At 34.6% G+C, this 21,752-nt stretch overlaps 1 protein-coding gene across 6 annotated transcripts in view; it reads right to left on the reverse strand.

Annotated features, from left to right (window-relative positions):
- The window catches only part of Strn3 (striatin 3), a 96,248-nt gene that overhangs the window by 35,600 nt on the left and 38,896 nt on the right, over positions 1–21,752 (reverse strand). For 5 of the 6 annotated variants that reach the window (XM_004864037.4, XM_004864038.4, XM_004864035.4 and 2 more), the window contains exons 2-7: positions 19,823–19,926; positions 19,299–19,372; positions 15,285–15,366; positions 12,703–12,876; positions 5,615–5,744; positions 3,497–3,638 (exon numbers count right to left, since the gene is read on the reverse strand). In XM_004864037.4, the coding sequence (XP_004864094.1) occupies positions 3,497–3,638; positions 5,615–5,744; positions 12,703–12,876; positions 15,285–15,366; positions 19,299–19,372; positions 19,823–19,926 (706 nt within the window). Of the gene's footprint in view, positions 1–3,496; positions 3,639–5,614; positions 5,745–12,702; positions 12,877–15,284; positions 15,367–19,298; positions 19,373–19,822; positions 19,927–21,676; positions 21,747–21,752 lie in introns of all 6 variants that reach the window. The other variant, XM_087197250.1, reaches the window with a different exon arrangement.

A 21,752-nucleotide genomic window follows, 5' to 3' on the forward strand; every position in this document is an offset into this window, starting at 1 on the left:
TGAATACACCAAGAAAAATGTGATCTAAGAAATCTGCATTCTTTTTAACAAAAGTAACAATTCTTATTGTGAACTAAAGACAAACTGACACAATTCAAGGAAATACATTTTGTATCTCAGAAACCAAAAACCAGTTAACTGGTATAAACTTGATATAGGAGATTAGGACAGAAAAATTTAATTAAGATAGCCAAGTTCTTTTAGGACTTTTGAAGAAAAAAATAAAGTTGTGAATAGTTCTCACTAATGTAGCAAAAGAGTGGAGTAAAAAAGCAAAGGGAATGAAGAAAAGGAGAAGCTTGAGGAAAACAATATTACTTGCAAGATAACCTCAATTTTAGAAAACAAAGGTAAACTTAGGCAGCACAGAGAACAGGTTGGTGAATGCATATGTGCACAAACAACATCCTGAAACTTGCCTGGTGAGTAACAGCTGATTTGACATTGCTTATAAGAAACAGACAAGAGCAAAGGGGAAGAGGCAGCATAATCTTCTATATATTAATCCTGTTTTTAAAAAAATCTAGGGGGGAAAAAATACCAAGAAATGAGGGTAAATCAATTGTGGGAACGTGTTTTGTCTAACAGAAAACAAAAACATGCACAAAAAAATTGACTCCTAACAACTCAAAACCACAAAAACATGAAATTCTCTTGTAGTAATTCTGATTAGCAAAGCAGAAGAATTATATACATCCACTAATTGTAACATAAATATGTAACTAACTTCACTTCAAGCAAATATTCAACACTTTATCCATTGTACTTAATTATGAACATTCAGGTATTGGCTGCATTTTGTAGTCCTATGAATTTCCAGAGATCACTGTCTGAAAGGACAGGAGAAAACATACATCATTTAAAAATGCCTAGTCTCCATGAGAAAACAAAACAAAACAAAATTAGAGATGCCCACTAATTTTTTTATTATGAGAAGAACAAAAATTCGTAACATTAACTCAGACCACCTAATGTAGACAACAGAGAAAAGGTGGATAAAAAAAATTCCAAAAAGAGCAATGGTTTCCTAGGATAAAAGGGGCTCAAAACTGAAACTATGCAGGATTGCTTATTATACAAAATAAAAAATAACAGATTATCTAAAGTGGGTAAGTACTAAAGTGTGTTTCATTAAAACAAGGCTTGCTTTCTTTAAAATCTATGTTCTTTTTCCAATAATTTGAATAAAAAATACTTTCTCATTTATAAATATATTGAATTTTTAAACAATATAAAAGGAGTATCTGTACATCTACTTCTTTGTTTCAGAAAAACTGAGTATAAATAACTGCTTGAGTAGAAATGATGAACTTTTAGAAACACTGCTAGATCCTGACAGTTTTATTCTTACAGAAAGAAACCACTTGAACCGTTTCATATGTAAGAGTCCTTTTCTTCATCATGAAGAACTTAGGATGCTTAATGTTTTACGTCTGTCTGGAAGTAAGAGGCTGTGTTGGTTACTTCTATCTATATAAAGGAGATGCCTAGGTCAATCAAATACAGTATAAAATAAAGTAATGACAGCTGTGATTCACTAAGTCTTCTCTTAAAGCATAGATAAGTCTTTGGAGAGAAGGACCAATGAGTCATATGTAACTGGATACTTTATTTTTACAGAAATAATGTCATTTGATACAACTTTTTTTTTGGTACTGGGGATTGAACTCGGGACCTTGCGCTTGCAAGGGAGGCGGCGGCACCACTGAGCTAAATCCCCAGCCCTACAACTTAAATTTCTGAAATTTTTGTTTATCCTTTTAACTGAGATTTAAATTCTCACAACTTTAGGTTAAAAAAATTGGAGTGAATGTGTGTCAAGATTTAGCCAAACAGATGCTCACTCTAAATCTTTTGTTAATAAATTGTACGTATTTATATACTTATAGAAATATTAACCATAGTTCTCTCTTCAAAGTAGCATTACAAGTGATTTTTAATGTTCTTCCTAACATTTATCTGTGGGTTCTAAATCTTCTAAAATACACTTGCATTATAAAATAATATTTTATAAAATTTAGAATATTCAGGAAAAAAATAAACACTTTTGAAATTATTGGAAAAAGGTATTCCCAACATTGAATAGGTTATACACAGAAACAAACATTAAAAAAAACCTTAGATATTTTACTGTTTCTGCTGAGCAAGAGTAAACTTCTAAAATATATAGTCATTTTCAAAGCCAGGAATGGTGGTGTGGTTATGCCTATAATCCCACACTCATGAAAGTGAGGCAGGCTAGCAAGACCTTGCCTCAAAAAATTTACTAAAGGTTCCGGGGATTTAGCTGAGTAGTTCCGGCACCTGCCGAACAAGCACAAAGTCCCGAGTTCGATCACCGGTACCAAAAAAAAAAAAAAAAAAAAAAAAAAAATTTACTAAAAGCAAACTAATTTCAAATAACTAGAAAAATATACAAAAGATGGAAAACAACCATGGAGCTAATATTCTGAATTAAAACACCTCTTCTATTTCCATTTAGAAGAGAGAAATAAAGATCTGAAAATGATGTTCTGAAATTATAAATGGAGAACAAAACCTTTTAAGTTACTACTTCATCTTTATATCAAGATAGTCAATAAATATATTATTTATTAAGTTTGTTTCTCCTGCTACTGGTAATAGTTTCAATATGAGGTTTTTTAAATCCAAGTGTGTTTTCTATCACCAAAGTAATTAAAAATAATTCTAGTGATCATTCCTCTTAACAATTAAGAAAAACTTATTAATCTCCAATAAAGCCCTGTAAACACACTTTGAGTTCTACCACCTACCAGTAACATGTTGATATTAAATGATGATTGAATGAACATATTTAATAGAATATATTGGACACCAGCTATTACCTTAAAATATTTTTCATACTTTATTATTTTATTCTCTAATGGGGTTCACTTAACCCTGTCCAGATAGAACTGTTCTCACTCTTGGTTATGATTGGATTATTACCATTATGAATCACTTTTGAAACTTATTAGGCCTAACACTTGCACACTGAATATTCTATACAATAAAATTTAGTATCTTCATTAAATCCCGCTCAATATAAAGCTACGATTCTGCTCAATATAGAGCTAACACTCAGAAACAAGAATTTTATTCCTACCTAAAAATAAGCCAGATAACATAATATGGGCACACTGAGAGTTAAGTCCTCTTGTAACCTACATTACCAAACTAAACAACAGAATGTTTAAAAAAATAAGTAACTTATTTTAAAAACTCTGCAAAAGGAAAAGGAATAATTTCCAAATCAACTAAGCATTTCAATTTTAAATCAAGATAAATTTAAAAATCAGAAGTTATATATGAAATAATTCAGTCACCAAATCTAAATAAATTAGTACAAAATACCCTGAAATTATTTAATACTTCTTCTTGCTCTCATTTTACCTTCCACCATACATTCAGATGCACACATTACACATACAATATTTCACAATAATCTGTCTTTAAATAGATTTATTCCCACCCCCATATTTCTTTATCTCCTTACCCCATTCTGTGCCATCCCCTGAACTCCGTGCTTCTCCAGCTCCTTCACCATCTTCAGCAGTCACTAAAAAATCAAATTCCTTCAGTGCTTCCTCAGTATCTGGATCATCAGTTAGGTCAGCAGCTAAACCTTCATTACCTATCTGAAAAATGAACAAGAATTATTTTTATCCTAAATTTTAGATTTTCCATGTATTTCACAAATTTCAAACTACACTGGTACCTCAGTTCACAAACTTAGTTCTTTCTGTGATTATGGTCACAGAATTCATTCCACGATTCTGGCTGCACAGTCGAAACGAATTCTGCAACCAGAATCGTGGAAAGAATTAAATTCATGACCCCCTCGTACCCCTGTATACCCTAAATGATTCAATATTGCTGTGCCAAGATCATTTGTAACATGTGACCAAAGTAATGCGGCACTAAAAGTGATTAAAGTTAACTCAAGAGTTAACTTCTTAGGGCCTGGGATTTGGTTCAGCAGTGCAGTATCTGCCTGGCAAGCACGAGGCCGAGTCCAATTCCTGGTATCAAAAAAAAAAAGTTAATATCTTTAATGTTAGTAGATTCACAGTTGCTCCCCCTTAAAGAACCATTCATTCTCCAACTGCCCATCAACTGCAGATTGGATAAAGAAGATGTGGTTTTTTAATAAAATGGAATACTGCTCAGGCATAAAGAATGAGAAACTAGAGACATTTATAGCTAAGTGGATGCACACTGAGGCCATACTCTTAAGTGAAATAAATAGGACACACGTTTAAATACCAAATAATTTCTCTGGTGTGAAAAACTAAAAGTGTAAATAAAGATCAAAATGTATAACTGATATTGTGAAATAGGAAGAAAAGGTTTAAAGGAGTAAGGTAAATGGGAGGGGTAGGGGAAAGGAAAGAAGGGAAAAGAAAAAATATGAGAAAAGGAAAAACATGGAAACAAAGTCATTGTAAATAGGGAAGGGAGGAGGGGGTGAAGGGAGGGCAGGGGAATGGGGAAAAACTAAGAACCAAGATACATCATGTGAAGGTACAAGATTCCAATGATGAATGTAACTGTATTGTATACCTAAATGTACCAATAAATAAACTTAACGGAAAAAAAAGAGAATCATTCATTCACTTATATTCTGATAGGTTATCTTCAATTGACCTTTCTCAATGAGATCTACATACTGGTTCCATCATTCATAGGGAAATAGCATAATACATAATGTTAAGTTCATAAGTGTAATATAAGTGTTTTATCTCCAAGAACAAAAAATATAGGAAAGAATCAAAATGTCTATTTACTTAACAGAGTACATTACACTTACACAACGTGGGAGAAATTCTGAAAACTGTTTTGGTACGTTGGAAGTTTGAGGAACATTGTTGTTTCTTCCAATTATTATAAAATTTCAAAGTATCATAACTTAATTTATTTTTTTTAAAAAAAAACACTTCAATATACTGAACACTACTCTGGTAATTCACAAATTGATAATGTACTCTACCTTTCCTCCTGTAGAACCTCTGTCACCATTGAAACAGATAAATCTATTTCTTTAGCACCTGCCTGGCAAGTGCAAGGCCCCGCGTTAAAGGGCCGAGGATGTGGCTCAGTAGTGCTGTGCCTGCCTGGCTAGCTAGTACAAGGTCCTGAGTTTGCTTCTCGGTGTGTGTGTGTGTAAATAAATCAATCAATTTCTTAGATTATGAGCAAAAGTAAACTTTTGTTAATTCTTACCAAAGAATGTGAATGTCATCACCTATTTACCATCCACCCAGGGTAGGAGTTAAACCCACTGTAGCTCAGTTAATTTATCACCTGTGTACTGTGTATGAAGAGACAGCAGTGTTTCTTAATTGTGGCAGGAGTTGAAAGGGTGTAACTTTTTTAAGGTTTCAAAACCACTGGTACAGTCCTCTCAAAATAGACCCTTTCTTGTTCATTTAGTGAATAACGCAACAGATGATTCCTTCTATATGTGAATAATGCAGTAAGAGCTGACAATATAAAATTTTCAAGTGATACAATAAAATGATCAATCGTTCCCAAAGAAACCTCAGACATCTCAAAAATTACTATCCAAATACAAGAATATATAGCTAATAAGAACATAAAATGTATTTCCTACTTTGTGTTTATTCATCCGATGTTTGTCTTTTCCTTCTGGGATGCCTTCAATCATATCATTTTCCTCTTCTTCATCACTGTCATCAGCATTTTCTAAGAAATTGAATGTCTCAAGAACATCACCAGAGGGCCTGCAAGAAGGGAAAAAGGTGAATCCAACCGCACAAGAGCTGATTCAAAGAAAAGAACCGCCAGTTAACTTTTAGTGCTCTACTGAGGTTACCTAAGAATAATTTGAGGGTCATCAGCATGGTGGTCTATAGAATTTGTTATATTAGTTCTGCTATAAAATACATGGGTTGGGGAGCACATAGTTCTAAAGAATTTTACAAGTTTGTGATGAGTAACATAGTTTCCTGACTCACTCTCCCTACCTCTGACTTCTCTACACTAGGAACAATCCATTTTTAGACTTAATTTTTTTGTTATTTATTTCTCTTTTTTTTTTTCTTCTATTTCTAAACAACATCCTTAGACTGTTATTTCTTTCTTTCTTTTTTTTGGTACCGGGGATCAAACTCAGGACCTTGCACTTCCGGGACAGGCAGTGTAACCACTGAGCTAAATCCCCAGTCCCTTAAGACTGTGATTTCTTGAAGAAAATTTAGTTCCCTTACAGTCTCTACCTCATACCTACATTTCTTTTTTTTTTTTTTTTTTTTTGGTACCGGAGATTGAACTCGGGTCCTTACACTTGCAAGCCAGGCGGTGGAACCACTGAGCTAAATCCCTGGCCCCATACCTACATTTCTTACCCCAATAATAATAATACAATGATGTCAATTCACTTTTATCTAAACATTCTATTATAACTATGTGTACATATTATGTCCATTTAAGTCACATTAAACAATGATGTCAGTGCTTCTCTTTTACATATGGTTTTTCTAAAATAACTGCCTAGTGTGTTACTAGTTTTACAAGGATATTATCATGTTACCACTCTTCCAAATTTCCTAGCAGGACTGTGTATCTTCTTTCAAAATCCTTAAACACATCATGCTATGTATTAATTTCATTTTTTTGCTAGGAAACTTTTCTTCTAGTTCCTTTTCTTCCATTTTACTCTTGCTCCTCTCCAGGTGCACTGCACAAGTGTTCTCTGAAAGTTCTTTGCTTCTCTTCTGTATTAGACCACTTTTGGATGCTGTACTCTCCTTTGTTTACTCTCTCAGATTGCTAAATCACATCCTCCAACAGCTCCCAACAGTAAATTTGAGATTTCCTCTATATTCACAAACGATATAGTAATTTGCTTCAGTATACAAAACTAAATGAAAATCACCTTCCCTGAGAACCCTGAAAGACTGTTATACTGTACTATTTTCTAGCTTTGAATATTAATTTATTACTAATCTGGCTCCCAATCTTTTCCATGTGTTCTGATTTTCCTATCTGAAATATTTTAGAATTTCCTCTTAATTTTTAGTGTTCATAATGAAGGCCTCTGTATTTATCCTTTTTTCATTACTTTTATACATTACTTGAAGAGAATCTTTTCAATCTAGAAACATACTTAGAAATACATTTGGGGTCTGGAGATTTAGCTCAGTGGTTCCAGCACTTGCCTTGTAAGTGCAAGGACCCGAGTTTGATCCCCAGCTCCAAAAGAAATACATTTGGGAAAGATATTCTGAAAAATTTCCTCATACTACTACTAGTTTTTTTTTTTTTTTTGTACTGAGGACTGAACTCAGGACCTTGTGCTTGCAAGGTAGGTGTGGTGCCACTGAGCTAAATCCCTAGCCCGTACTACTTAATCTTTTCAACACCATTTCTTCATTCTCTCTCTCTCTCTCTCTGAAACTTCTAGTTGAACACTACACTCCTTGACTGAGCTTTGAATTAATTTTTTCAGTCCTATTTTTCTTTTTACCAAGAGAGTCTTTCCACCTTATCTTTCAAGGTTTTCTTTTTAGTGATGACAGGAATCAAATCCAGGGCCTTGCACATGCTAGACAAGTGTTATACCACTGAGCTACTTTCCAGCCGAAGGATATTATTTTTATCACTCTCTATTTCAATCTTTTTTGATATCTAGTTGCATATTTTAAAATATGTACCCAATTTATTTTATGGATTTACTGTTTTCTCTTAATCTTATCAGGACAGTAAAGTTTTCTAAGTCTTCTGTGAGTTCTCTTTTGTTTGGTTGATTTTTTTGGTTTCTAATTTTCGCATTTAAAGTCTTCCTTAAGTTTTCACATTTAAGAGGCACTGCCAAGCTAACTTATACTAAGTTTATACTGTGTACATGGACATCTTGGTCTGCAGGCTTGTATCCCTCCAAAATTCTTATAATGAAACTTAATCCCCAATGTAATGGTGTTAGAGGTGTGTCCTTGGCAGGTGACTAGGAATGCATAAATGAAAACCCTTGTAAAGGAGGCTAGGAAGACATTTATGCATTTCACAATGTGAGGACACAATGAGAAATAAGCAATCTACAATCGGAAAAAAGGGCCCTCCCCAGAACCCAATCATGCTAGCAGCATCATTTAAGACTTACCAGCACCCAAAAGAGTAGGAAACAATCTGTCTTTCATTAGCAACCCAGTCTCTGGTATTTTGTTAAACCAGCCCAAAAGGACAAAGAAAATGGATGAGTCTTTTCAAGTAGCTCGCTTCACTTTTATAGGATAGGATAGAGGCCCAGCCACTTCAGCATATCCCAAATGTCAGTAAATTAGATCTTTTCTATTAACACGATAAATTTCAGTATTGTTCTGGCTTATGTCTAGATGTGCCCCCAAAGCTTCATGCAGTCATAGGTGGGGCTTTTCAGAGGTGGCTTGGTCTAGAGTGTGTGATGCTGGGATCGAGGGTGTGTGATTACTAAATTAGCCCGTTGACTGGTTTGGCATGGTTCTGGGTGTGAATAATGGGAAGGCCCACTCTAGGTGTGAGTGGGACTGAACCAAACGGTGTGCAGCCTAGACAGAATATAAGGCACAGAAAGAGGGCTATTGTCACTTGCTGCTGCTGCTACTGCCTCCTGCCTGTTCTGTGATGGCCCTCTGCCAGGCTACCCCTGCCTTGGAGCCAGCCGATTATGGACTGAAACCTCTACACACTGTGAGCCAAAAATAAACCTTTCCTCCTTTAACTTCAGGTGTTGAATATTTTGTCTCAGCAGTGAAGAAAGTAACTAAGACAAATATCATGCTTGGAATGAGTATAAGAACAGCTGCCAACAAGCTGGAAGCCAAACAGCAGAAGGAAATGGGATCTCAATGCTCAGTCACTGACGTTCACATAACCTCATAACTGTTTTCATTCAGTACAATAACCCATCCTTCAGTTGTTTCGTTTCTCAAAAAAAAACAAAGTCAGACATCACTGGTTCAACTCTACCAGAAAATACACTTCCATTCTTTGGTGTAGGGGAGAAGTGTTCAACCAGCTGTATAGGATGGAAGAAGGGATTTGAGGTTAAGCTTCTTAAATAAACTTTAAATCTTTAAATCAATGCTGTATTCAGTGTCATCTAAATCTCTGATTCCAGATTCACCTGATAGCTCTAATTCCTTACCTTTTATGGTTGGTGGAATACTGGGACTAGAACTGGCCTGTTCCTTTTTTTCACTCTACTGTTCCCAAATGCACTTACATTTAAGCTTTTATCTTACCACTAAATCAGTTGTAATTCTTCCGTTTTCTTCCCAGCTTCCAAAGCTATTAAATTCTCCCTATCTCACAAACAGTATGTTCTCTCATTTATTTTATATGTCCATGTTTTTTGGTTCTGATAATATTAATGCACTTAAGCCCTTCAGTCATTTTGTCAGAATTTCTGGAAGGCACACAAATAAAATGTGCCTTTAACTTATTGTGTTTAAAGGCAAGTCTCTGTCGATGGTATAATTTTTTTCTATGCAATTATTCATTCCTCTTTCTCATTCTAAAAAGGCAAAAGCAGAACAAAAAAATTAATATACTCACATAAAGGGCAAATAAAATGATGCCAAGGGTTAATGTTGGAAAGTAAAATAATAATTAAAAAAGTAAATTTTCTAGAGGAGAGCAAATTCCAAAGAGTAAAAAGGAAAACAGGACCAGTAACTAGAGGTTCAAACTAAGTCAGATCATTACTAAGAAGTGGCACAGCTTTTCCCAGTTACAAGATCTCAATGAAGCCTCATAAAGTAGATACTTTATATTACGATGTACTACAAACCTACATTATCCTCATATCATAAATTAAGAAATATATCAGTGACATTTATTTAGCACAATCTTGTAAACACTACTCTTGGTGGGGTCACCCTTTAACACAATAATTCATACTAGCAAGCAAGTGCATAGCACTTGCTATGTGGCAGGCACTGTCCTAAGTGTTTTATATTAAACGATCTCATTGTCACATCAATTTTATGATCTCCATTTTACAAACCAGAGAATGTAGGCACAATAAAGTACTCCGCCCAAACTCAGAATTAGAAAGTGGTACAGGATTCAAATCCAATCTGTCTTCAGAATTCATATTCTTAACCATCAGGCATTATACTGTCTCTAATATTTTGAGTCTAAAACTTATCACTGCTCTACTAAGGGACAGTAAGTCTGTTTCTAATTTTTTTCTATCATAAATCAGAATGTGATAAATACTATTTTGCTGAAAGCTCTATCAACATGTTAGATCATTTTCTTACTCCTAAATTTTTCAAATAGTCCTAATAATGGCTTAATCGTAATACACCTACATTTGTGCAGAATCAGAAAACCTAAGTATGCTCACTATGAAGGAAATTAGTTTTTTTTTCCTCCTCAGTACCAGGGATCTAACTCAGGACCTTGCACTTGCAAGACAGGTGAGTTGCCACTGAGCTAAATCCCTGGCCCAGAAAATTAGCTTTGATTGAAACAGTGATTCAGTGACTGATTGAAACACCATTCACTGATGAACGGATAAAGAAAATGTCTAGGTTTTTTGTTTTGTTTTGTTTTTGGCACCAGGGATCGAACTCAGGACCTTGTGGTTGCAAAGCAGGCGCCAGAACCACTGAGCTAAATCCCCAGCCCCGGATAAAGAAAATGTGAAGTATGCATACAATGGAGTATTAGTCAGTCATGAAAAAGGAGATCCTATTATATGTGACAACATGGATGAGCCTTCTGGACATGCTACCTAAAATAAGCCAGTTATAGAAGTATAACTACTACACAATTCCACTTAGGTGAGGTATCTACAGTAGTCAAACTCAAAAACAGAAAGTAGAATTGTAGTTGCCAGAGGCTGGAGGGAAGAGGTAAATGTGGAGATGGTGTTCAATGAGTATAGTTCGGTTATATGAGATGAAAAGGTTTTAGAGATACTGGACAGTATTATGCACCGTAATACTATACTACACACTTAAAATTTTTAAGAAGGTAAATCATATTATTTTTGCCAAAAACCAAAACCTATTGAACTCTTAATCTTGCAAATTAAGAAGCTTTATAAGGAGAAAACAGTTTATCATTGAACTGTTCAGGTGTGCTAAAACAAACTGCACTAAGTATTTATACATCTCATGAACCTTGTCTGGTTAACTAAGCAGCTTGGCTAAAAACACATGATGGTAATATACCAAATTTTTCTCTTCTGCTACAAAATACATTTCCTGAAATTAGAGGTTTGGTTTTGTTTTTAAAAATGACCCTGTATGATGTCAAACTGATTTTATTAATGAATGTAAATCCCAGAAATAAAAAAAATCTTAAAGGCATGTATTAACTGCCAAGTTTATAGACAGACAACTGCATAATGTCATAAAATACATGGTACGAAATAATGTTAGTTTATAAACTGTATATATTATTTTAGAGCTTTAAATCATTACTCATTTGGTACTTTCTGTTCTTTTCTCTTCTTTTTCCCTCTAACCTATTGTTACTCAGGGTGACATCTCATGGTATAAAATGAAAAAAGTTTCACCAGCTTGACTCCTTACATTTATCAAGTTTGTATCAATAAAAAGTATATATATCTGTTAGACAATCACAACTGTGGAGAAAGCAGAACCTTTATAATACTACTAATGGGAATGTTAAAATAGTACAGCCACTTGGAAAGAGAGTTTGACAGTTTCTCAGATTTACTCAGTATTCCCAAATGTAACCTACATGCCCTACAACTAGATTTAAAAATATACATATATAGGGCCAGGGATTTAGCTCAGTGGTTCCGCTGCCTGCCTCACAAGCACAAAGTCCCAAGTTCAATTCCCGGTACAAAATATATATATTCACATATAAACAAAATGTGGTATATCATCCATAGAATGGAGTATTTTTGGTAAGTCAAAGGAACAAAGTACTGACACATGCTATAGTATTAATAAACCTTCAAAATATGCTAAGTGAAACAAGCCATTCCCAAAAGATCACTTATATGAAATATCCAGAACACTCAAATCTAAAGAAATAGAAAGTAGACTAAAATGTACCAATTAAAATAATTTTTAAAAGAACAAAAGTAGACTAGTGGGTTGCCCAGAGCTGGGGTATGGGAGAACAGCAAGTGCCTGCTAAATAGATATAAGGCTTTTTAGGATGATGATGTTCTAAACATAGATTATAGTAATGGCTGAACAATTCTGAGTATTCTAAAATTATATTAAATCATATTCTTTCAATTTGTGAATTTTATGGTGTATGAATTATATACTGTATCTCAAAGATGTTTTTGAAAAACGTATGTCTAGTAGCTTCCTGAGTCTGAACCTCATATAAAGCCTTGTTTCTAAATAACCACTGTTCATTCTAGAAGTAGAGCACAACGCTACAATTTATTAAAAATATTCTAACAGAAACTTTAAAATATGAATGTTAAAATACTTTAGCAGCACATGAAATCAATTTCAATTTTCATTTTAATTTTACACCTGTTTCAGAACTGGAGCTGTTCTCTTGGCACCCAACAGATAAATTTAAAAAGCACCTAAGTGAAAAATATATTTGCCTACAGTGACATTTAGAGGTGGAGGGGGATCTTTAAATCTGAATTCTGCTTTAAAAGCTGTTAATACTGCTTTAAAAGCTGTTAAGAAAAAGAAATTTATAATATCCATTATTTAAATAATGTTTACCTATAAGTATAACTCATACCTTTTGATTTCTTGTCCTTTTTGCTTAGAAGATTCACCACCATTCAGAATTTGCTCTAAATTCTTTGCTTCTACTGATCCATTTGGTTCTGAATTAGACAGTCCAAGTAATGACCTTACCCGCTGAGACCGCACATCTAATATTGTATCTGTGTAACCTACTTCCTGAAGATACCTATAAGAGAAAATTAAAAGTACTAAATTTCACATGTTAACACCTGGCAGACTTAAAACCATATGAAAACTCATAATCCTAATAAATTATATTCTTGTCTTTCTTCTTTACTGAACAGTCCCTGTTTCAAGAAAACAGTCAATTACAAAACAAAATTTAAATATGCAGTGGTGGCAAACCTATGCCACACATGCTTCAATGGACTGTTTGCTATCATTGAAAGCTCTAAAGCCAGGTGTGGTGGCATACACCTGTAATCCCAACACTCAGGAGGTTGAAGCAGGATTGCTGCAAATTCGAGGCCAGCCTGAACTACATAGTGAGACCCTGTCTCAAAACAAAACAAAACACAAACCAAACCAAAAAGAAGTATTTAAGAGGCTAATGAAGGAATCTAAAATGAAAGATAGTGTCAGAATCGAAACAGAAAACAGACAAAACAGCAAAGAAATGAACAACAAGGAAGACTGGAGATAAACTATCCTTACATTTGACTATAAAGTCAAAGGGAAAGAAAAGGCTGAGCAGAGATAAGATTATAAATCCAAGCAACAGGATTAGGCGTTTATAAGAGGAATACTATGCACCTGATTTCTCTAAAACTGTCCCTGCTCTTCTAAAACATGCAATCCTCTTTTGGAGGTAAACATTCCCTCGCCCCTGAGTCAACACTGAATGAATTCCCAAGATCTTAAACAATCTAGGTAAAAATTACTAACTTATGTGCAGTTATTTGATCAAGTTAGGCCAATTATAATCCTTCTCAGAATTGTTCTGATGGGAGCCAGGAGGTTGCCATATGGAAAAAAGGAAGTTGTCAACAAAACAGAATAAAGCTGACACGGAATAGTAGAAAACCAGAGAATAAGAACATATCCTGGATGTTTTCAGTCTCTTGAGAGGTCCTCCAAGCTGCCCAACTTCCTGACAGCTTATTGTTAAACATCTCCTTCAATTCTGCTGGTCACCTTGGAAGCTTCCAATCAAAAATCTGTTGTTCATGTTTCTGTCACTTTTATATTAAGAGTTTGGAAACTGAGGTAATGAATAAAAAAATAAATTTACAGAAAGAAAAGTAAAAAATTAAGGGTGTTTTCACTGGGTAGTCTTCATATTTTCAGTGAAGCAGAACCAGAGGTATTTTAATAAAAGTAAAAGAGAATGGGCTCAGCTGTAGTAAAAGTTAAGAATATCCACTGAGAACAGTGAGAACAGGAGGTGACTGGGGATATGGGTAAAACAAAAACAAAACACTTCTCTGCAATGTTTGAAGAGGAAGCCGTGAACAAATACTATCATTCACGATTCTATATTTTTGATCCAAGAGTTAATCAGAAATAGAAGCAGACAGAAGGAATTAGAGCTGGAGTTTTACAGGAAGGTGTACTAAAATGGTGATCAAGTGGGCAGCAACAAACCTTCCTGTACTAGAAAAGGGTGATGGATCAAGGGCTCTAACGAGGAACTTAGGAAACAGAAATAAATTCCAGCTGCTAGGGAAGGTAATGCAGGATGAGTACAAATTCGAGGCTACCCTGGACAACTTAGTGAGACTCTGTTTCAAAATAAAATTTTAAAAGGACTGAGATTATAGCTCAGTTAGCAAGGCACATTCCCTAGCATGTGCAAGGTCTTGGGTTCAATCCCCTGTACCACTAACAAAAGAAAACAAAACCACCTACAGGTAGGGAAGATGAAAAAAGAAAATGAAGTAGATCAAGGAAAGGCCACAGGGCAAATAACATGATATCTGGCATGAGAGAGGTGGAATACCTGATGACTACTGAGATCACAGAATATTCCAGAGGTACAGTAGTTCTGAGTAATAATAAGATCGAGTCTGACCATGGGGTTAATGAAGGTAAATGTGTACAGAATTGAGAAAGTTGATTCATTGTAAATTACCCAGTGTATCAGTAGGATGAAAGCACTAATGTTTTAAGATATAAGTAAAAGAACAAGCAGACAAGAGAACCAACAGATTTGACACGGAAGTACTTCTAACACAGAAAAGAATTCAAACATGAAAGCTTCTCCACAAATTCAACTAAAAGGATTAGCAAGACATTTCTGAAAAACTTCAGATGAATACCTTCCCTTAACCAGTCACAACGCAACTTAGAGAAATCAAATCTATGAGTTTTGTAGTGACAGGATTCAAGGGGTCTTATATTGTTCTGGCCTTTAAATTACCTAGTCTTTTAAATATTCTACCCAACAGTAGGAAATCATCATCATTCTAAAACTTGGAGGAAATAAACTTAAAAGAGCCAACTACCTACAAGGCAAAAAGAGTATCAATATGAAGATTATATACACTGGCCCACTACAATTAAATGATTTTTTAAAATCAGGGTACTTTCATACCTAGTTCCTTAAAGAAAGTGGAAAATAAAACCATTACTCACTGTCTTAACAGCTGTCTGCCCTGCTTCCAGGTTAACTGGCTATTTTGAGGTGCTGTGGGAGCCTCTGTGTCTTTGGTTTCTTCTAAAAATTAAGGAAAAGAAGTTTTACATATATTATTTCAATTCTTAAAAACATTGCCAAAGTTTTCTTAGGGATAAGTTCCCACAAAACATACCTAAAACATTTTATAAAGGACAAGAAAAAATTAAGAGTATTTAGAATCATCACTTAGGTTCTTCCTTACCCATTTGAAAATTGGGAAAATTGGGAAAATCCAAGTGTACTTTATCACTATGAAGAATTCAAAAGCCAAAGGCCTAGGCTTTAAGATGAAATGTTTTTAGAATTAATACTGTACTACTTGAATGCTACTACATCAAATCCATGTCAAATTAAAAAGTTGTATTACATAAGCTATTTAAAATTAACAGTTAAATCGAGTGTGGCAGCACAAGCCTGTAATCCCAGTACCCTGGGTACTGAGGCAGGAGGATCACTGCCAGTTCAAGGCTACCAGGGCTACACAGAAGTTTAAAGCCAGCCTGAACTACACACAGTGAGACCCTGTCTCAAAAAAACAAACAAAATCAACAGCTAAAATACTGAGCACATATAAAAATATCAAATAACTTTGAGTCTATATATGTAGAACTGAAGTCTGTATCATGAGACTTTTTCTAGTCAATTTCATTTTTAAAACTAAAAGTTAAGCCAGAAAACAAGTTTATTAAAGAACAAACTTTTATTCTCAGACAATAAAGTGTATGCATTTAATTCCTTTTATTTCTATTCATTTTTTTTAACTCCTAGGAACTGAATCCAGGGCCTCACATATGCCAGGCTAGCACTCCACTAATGAGACACACACACACACACACACACACACACACACACACACACTCTCTCTCTCTCTCTCTCTCTCTCTCTCTCTCTCTCTCTTTCTCCCACCCACCCACCTGTATCAATAAGGCAGCATGAAGCCCTGGGTTGAAGCACACACACAAAGTTTATAACAGTGTAATTTCAGTAAGTTAGGCTCTCAACAAGTATCCCTAGAGTGAAATTTAAAACCGTTTTGGCACTAATATTATCTAAACATCTTCCATAAATTCTCATTCTTAAAATAAAAATACTGAAGAAGAGAGAGGTTTGGAAGATTAATCTCCACACTTAATGTTGAAAACTGTCAGAATGGTGCATAGTTATTGGGCTCCTACACTCCTCAGTCACTTAATATCTATTTGTAGTAATTCAAATATCCTCCTCAAGCATTACTTGTCTCACCCTAACAATATCATTATTAGCATTATCTCATCCTTCCTCCAAATACAAGCAATTCTAAAAATAATTATCTCATTCTAATAGTTCCTCTGTTTCCTTTTCTACAGGATTTTTATTTTTAAATCACATAACCACTGTAGAATAACTTTTAAAAAAAGAATATCACCATCACCAAAAGTTAACAACTACTATTAGTATTTGAGTTTATATTTTCCACATGAGAAAACATACGTGACCACGAAAGAAAAAAAAAAGAGCCAGTGTGTGCACTGCACTATAATTTGCTTTTGTTGTTTAATGTCATCTTGAACAGACTATGCCAACATCATTTAACATCATTTGAACATGATTACATTGGATTGGGGGGTATCTCTCAGTGGCAGAGCACTTGCCTCTCATGTGAGAGGCCGTGCGTTCAATCCCCAGCACCACCAAAAACAAAACAAATAAACAAACAAAAAACAGTTTTTTTGCTCCTTGCCTTCATTTCATCTTTCTCTTGCCTGCCCTTCCCTTGTTTGTTTGTTTGTTTTTTATATGGGGGCCCCCTATATTGCCCAGGCTGGCCTCAAACTCCAGAACTCAATCAATCTTCCTGCCTCAGCCTCTCGAATAACTGGGACTACAGACACACACCACCAATACTACGGAATATTCTACTGAAATTGTACACCTATGTAATTTAGCCAGTCCTTTAATGATGAAATTAATTTCTGTTCTTTCACTATTATAAATAGTTCCAAGAAATACTGTTGAAATATATCATAAATCTACAACTTAATGAATTTTTTTAACATACCAAGTAAGTAGCACCTAGATGAAGGAAAAAAATTAGCACTGCTAAAAGCCTTTCTTTTCTTTTTTTTTTTTTTGGTACCGGGGACTGAACTTGGGACCTTGCACTTGTGAGGCAGGCGGTGGAACCACTGAGCTAAATTCCGGGCCTCTAAAAGCCTTTCTTATCCCTTCTTCCAGTCACTAGCTACTCTAAAAAGAATATCCACTCTATCAGACAGGTGTTGTGGTTCACACATTTGGGAAGTTGAGGCAGGAGGATCACTAGGAGTTCAAAGCCAGGCTGGGTTACAGTGAGACTGTGTCTCAATCAACCAATCAATAGGATCCATACTATCTTGATTTCTAAATATTTTAAAATTTGATATAAATGATTTCTATCAATTTTTACATTTATGTGATCCATCCACAATGTCAGATTTCGTTGTAGTTTGTTCACTTTTGTCACTAAACAATATTTCACTATGCTAATATATCACAATATATTTATCCATTTAATGCAGGATGTTCTCGTTTTCAGATTTTAACTGTAAATGATGTGTTGTGTCTCCTGTAAATAGAACACTTTATCTTATTCAATTTAAGTTTATACAGACAAAAAAAAGTTATTTTACCACAATTTTAGTTGTGGGCAGGAGAGATTTACCTGATCTACTTTATACAAACAATTGCACTGAGACCACTTAGCCAATTCTGACTCTGGCTTAGCTTCTATCCCAGGAACAATGATTACACATCAGGGACAGCCCTCTAGTTTTAAAAGTGCTTATTTTGTGAATGTGCTAGCCTTATTGGAAAGAAAATGTCTGAAATCTGTGAATTCATCAAGTTTCTGGTGAAGCCATGTACTATCTCTAACTGTAATATGACTGCTGTAGTAAACATGGCTCAGAATATATCAGCCTTCAAATTTTCTATCATTTATGCTTGCTTTTCCAAGGAGGAGATGATAGTATTATTTCCTAGCATCAGAATGAACCTCCATAACCACTGAAAAGCCTGACTAAAGAAAACCCATGCCACTCCTACCTTGATCTTGACATTATTTACCTGACAATTTACACATGTAATAAATGGTTCTACTGATAGAAGTGAAAGTGGAAAGGATTAAAAAATAAACCAATTTCAAGTGGTTTCCTAGATACCTAATATTAAACTAAAAACCAATTTGATTTTTAAATTTCATTGTAATACCTAAGTAAAAAAATCAATGCCTGAGTTTCCTACCATACATACTTTTATTTTATTATGCACAAAAAAACTATAAAAGAACTCTATACATCCAAATAAAGAAAGAACACGTTTGTTTCTTGCCTTAGTAGCCAGCATCCAAGATCAGCACAGGCTTCAATTTGACTACCTTATCAAAAACATGTAACTAATATACTGAAAAATAAGAAATTGCTCTCAATACTCCCAGATCTTGTATAAAGTAAATCAAAATGTTTATTTTCCTAAACTTCTCAAATTGTAATCACATGGAGTCCTAAAATTAACATTAAACTGTTAGCTCTTTCCTACCTCCAACCCTCTCTCTTTGTTGTATAATTATTCATCAGACACTATGCTGGCACTCACTAGTAAGAGCTGAGCCAATTGGTGATAATTTTTTGCTTCTCTTTTAATCTTATTTGGCTGCCTCTATACTTTCCAAATCTAGTCAAATTTCCAAGATCTTAGGACCAAAATCTTTAGTGCTATCCAGTTATAATTACTATGTACCCACACTTTTACACAGGTTTCAATGCAGGAGAAATAGAACAGCAACCTCAGAATTAGGATGTAGATGAAGCTATTGATTTTTACCCACACTTAATATTTTCTCCAAATTTAGGTAGTTTATAATACTAATGCTATCAAAGCAAAATGAGGAGGAAGGGAACAAGTCTGTTACATAAAAATTGGCTTAAAAAAAGTAACAGAAAAATCAAATTTACCTGATTCAAAGGTTGGCATTTTCAAGTCACCTTGGTTCAGTTCTGTGCCATACTTTAATTTGTGGTATTTTGCCCTGAAATTTTAATAATAAATTAATAAAAGAATAACTAATCCCTTTTCTAAAGTTAAGTTGCTATATATTACTCCAATAACAAAAGTAGTATGAATGTCTTCTTTAAAATTTGCAGCTGGGTGTGGTGGTGCACAGCTGTAATTCCAGCACTCAGGAGGCTGAGGCAGGAGGATCATCATGAATTCAAGTCCAGCCTGGGCTACATAGTAGTTCAAGGACATCCTGAACTATTCAGACCCTGACTCAAAAAAACAAAAAAAACAAAAAAACAACCAAACCCAAAAAACTAGTATGTGTGAAATTTATTTGCAAAGAACATTCAAGAACATAGTGCTATAAAAGAAAACAAATAGGTAAATCACCCAAATAAATCCACATAACTTTCTCCTGGTTTCAAAAAAAATCAAAGCTGCTTTATTTTATTCATACAAGGAAATAAGGCACACATACCTTTCTTGTTTTAATGCATACTCTAACATTTTTATTCTTCTTACTAAGTCCTTCTTCAGATTCTCTTGACCTTTTCTTTCTCCTTGTAAAAATGCTATCCGTGCCTAAAAACATAAAATATGCATACATTTCATTTTTCTTTAAGTATATACAAGTAACTACAAAAAAACGGTAAGCTTTTGTACTGTGACTCATGACTACAAAATTTAAAATTCAGCAATATTTTCTCAGATAACACAATTACTTTACAAATAAAGATAACCATAAATTAGCTATTTGCTTATAATCCTTTAAGGTCCCTAATATTACTATTTAATATTTACATAATCTTCAAGGGAAACTTTTATACACAAAAATCACACCTATGGCCCTATAATCACACACCCACGAGCACACATTACACCCAATTCCTAACATAAAAGTCACAAAGTATTGGGATTAGAGTCACAAAAAAGAAATGCTTCAGAATATTAGATATTAGCTGTTTTTTAAAAAAGTAACACTACCTCAAAAGCACCTATTTCCTGAAATACTTAAAAATGCATAATTCTTTTTACTCTACCACCCCACTCCAGAGTACTGAAAATATTGTCAGGCTATCACTTCTTTTGTGACCTCACTATTTTCTATTGGAAAAGGAATACTTTTTTTCTTAATTGACTTACTGTGAAAGTCAACTTTCTGCCTTCTCCTGCCCCCTCCTGTTATGTCAGCCTCTTACCCATCATGCACATATTCACAACCAAACTAACCTTCACAGGGGAGAATGTGATTGCTGAGGTGATTCAGATGCGTTTATTCATTATGAGAAAGAACTTTCTAAAATTACAGTTAACATGGAATCAAAGCCATCAAATTCAGCTAGATGTTTAATACATTAATTAATATATTAATTTAGAATGTGTTGACTTCTATAATAGAAATATACTAGCAAGAAGAGCAGCTCAGGCTGGGGATTTAGCTCAGTGGTTTCGCCACCTACTGCGCAAGTTCAAGGACCCAAGTTCGTTCCCCAGTACCAAAAAAAAAAAAAAGAGCAGCTCAGTTTGATTAATAAAACACCTAAGTAACAAATGCCCACTGTCATCAAAAACTATTCTCCATTACCCTAAAACAATTCACATGGAATCATCCACAACTCCATAACATTTGAGAAGCTAAAAAACAGCTATATAAACTTATAAATACAAGTTTCCAAGTAAAAACGAAGGCTGAAAAGAAATGGTAGATTTAGAACTTAATAGTCTTATCCTAGAGAGACCAGCATCACTTAGTAGTCTCTTAAGCTCTGAATAAAGGTAAGGTGTGTCAGTTTCATTATACATGTTTCAATAAAGATTCCTGATTGGGTTTTCCTCCAATACTGTTTGTTTTTTAAAATGAATCACATACTATAGAGCTAGTGTGTGGTTCCAATTTTCAGATCTCATAAGCATTCTACAATCATTACTGGAAAAGCTGAAACTCATTTTATTCTGTTTAGTTATTATGGGTGGTTTTCTGACTGAGAAAGGTATTGCAAACTCAGTGAAAAATCATATAAGATTTAAAAAGTAGGGGTACATGGTGGTGCATCACTTGAGAGGCTGACACAGGAGAATTCAAGGCCAGCCTGGGGGTACAGAGCAAGCCTGTCTGGAAAAATGAACAAGAGAGAGAGAGAGAGAGAGAGAGAGAGGGAGGGAGGGAGCTTCACCAAAAATTCATGGGGAAGGGAAACAGATGAAAGAGAAGCCACAAGACTTGGGACTGACCTTTTATGAGTTAGGATCACCAAGTAGAGGGCACTGTGACTGAAAAGGTAAATGTTGCATCTGATAGTTACAATAATGACCAATTAAATAATAGACTTACGGGCCAGGGATATAGCTCAGTGGTACCCCATCTGCCTGGCAAGCGCAAGGGCCTGAGTTCAATCCCCGACCTAAAT

Source organism: Heterocephalus glaber, unplaced genomic scaffold (assembly GCF_053883595.1).
Source record: "Heterocephalus glaber isolate CG9 unplaced genomic scaffold, H.glaber_assembly_v1.0 deba00001662, whole genome shotgun sequence".
NCBI lineage: Eukaryota > Metazoa > Chordata > Mammalia > Rodentia > Bathyergidae > Heterocephalus > Heterocephalus glaber.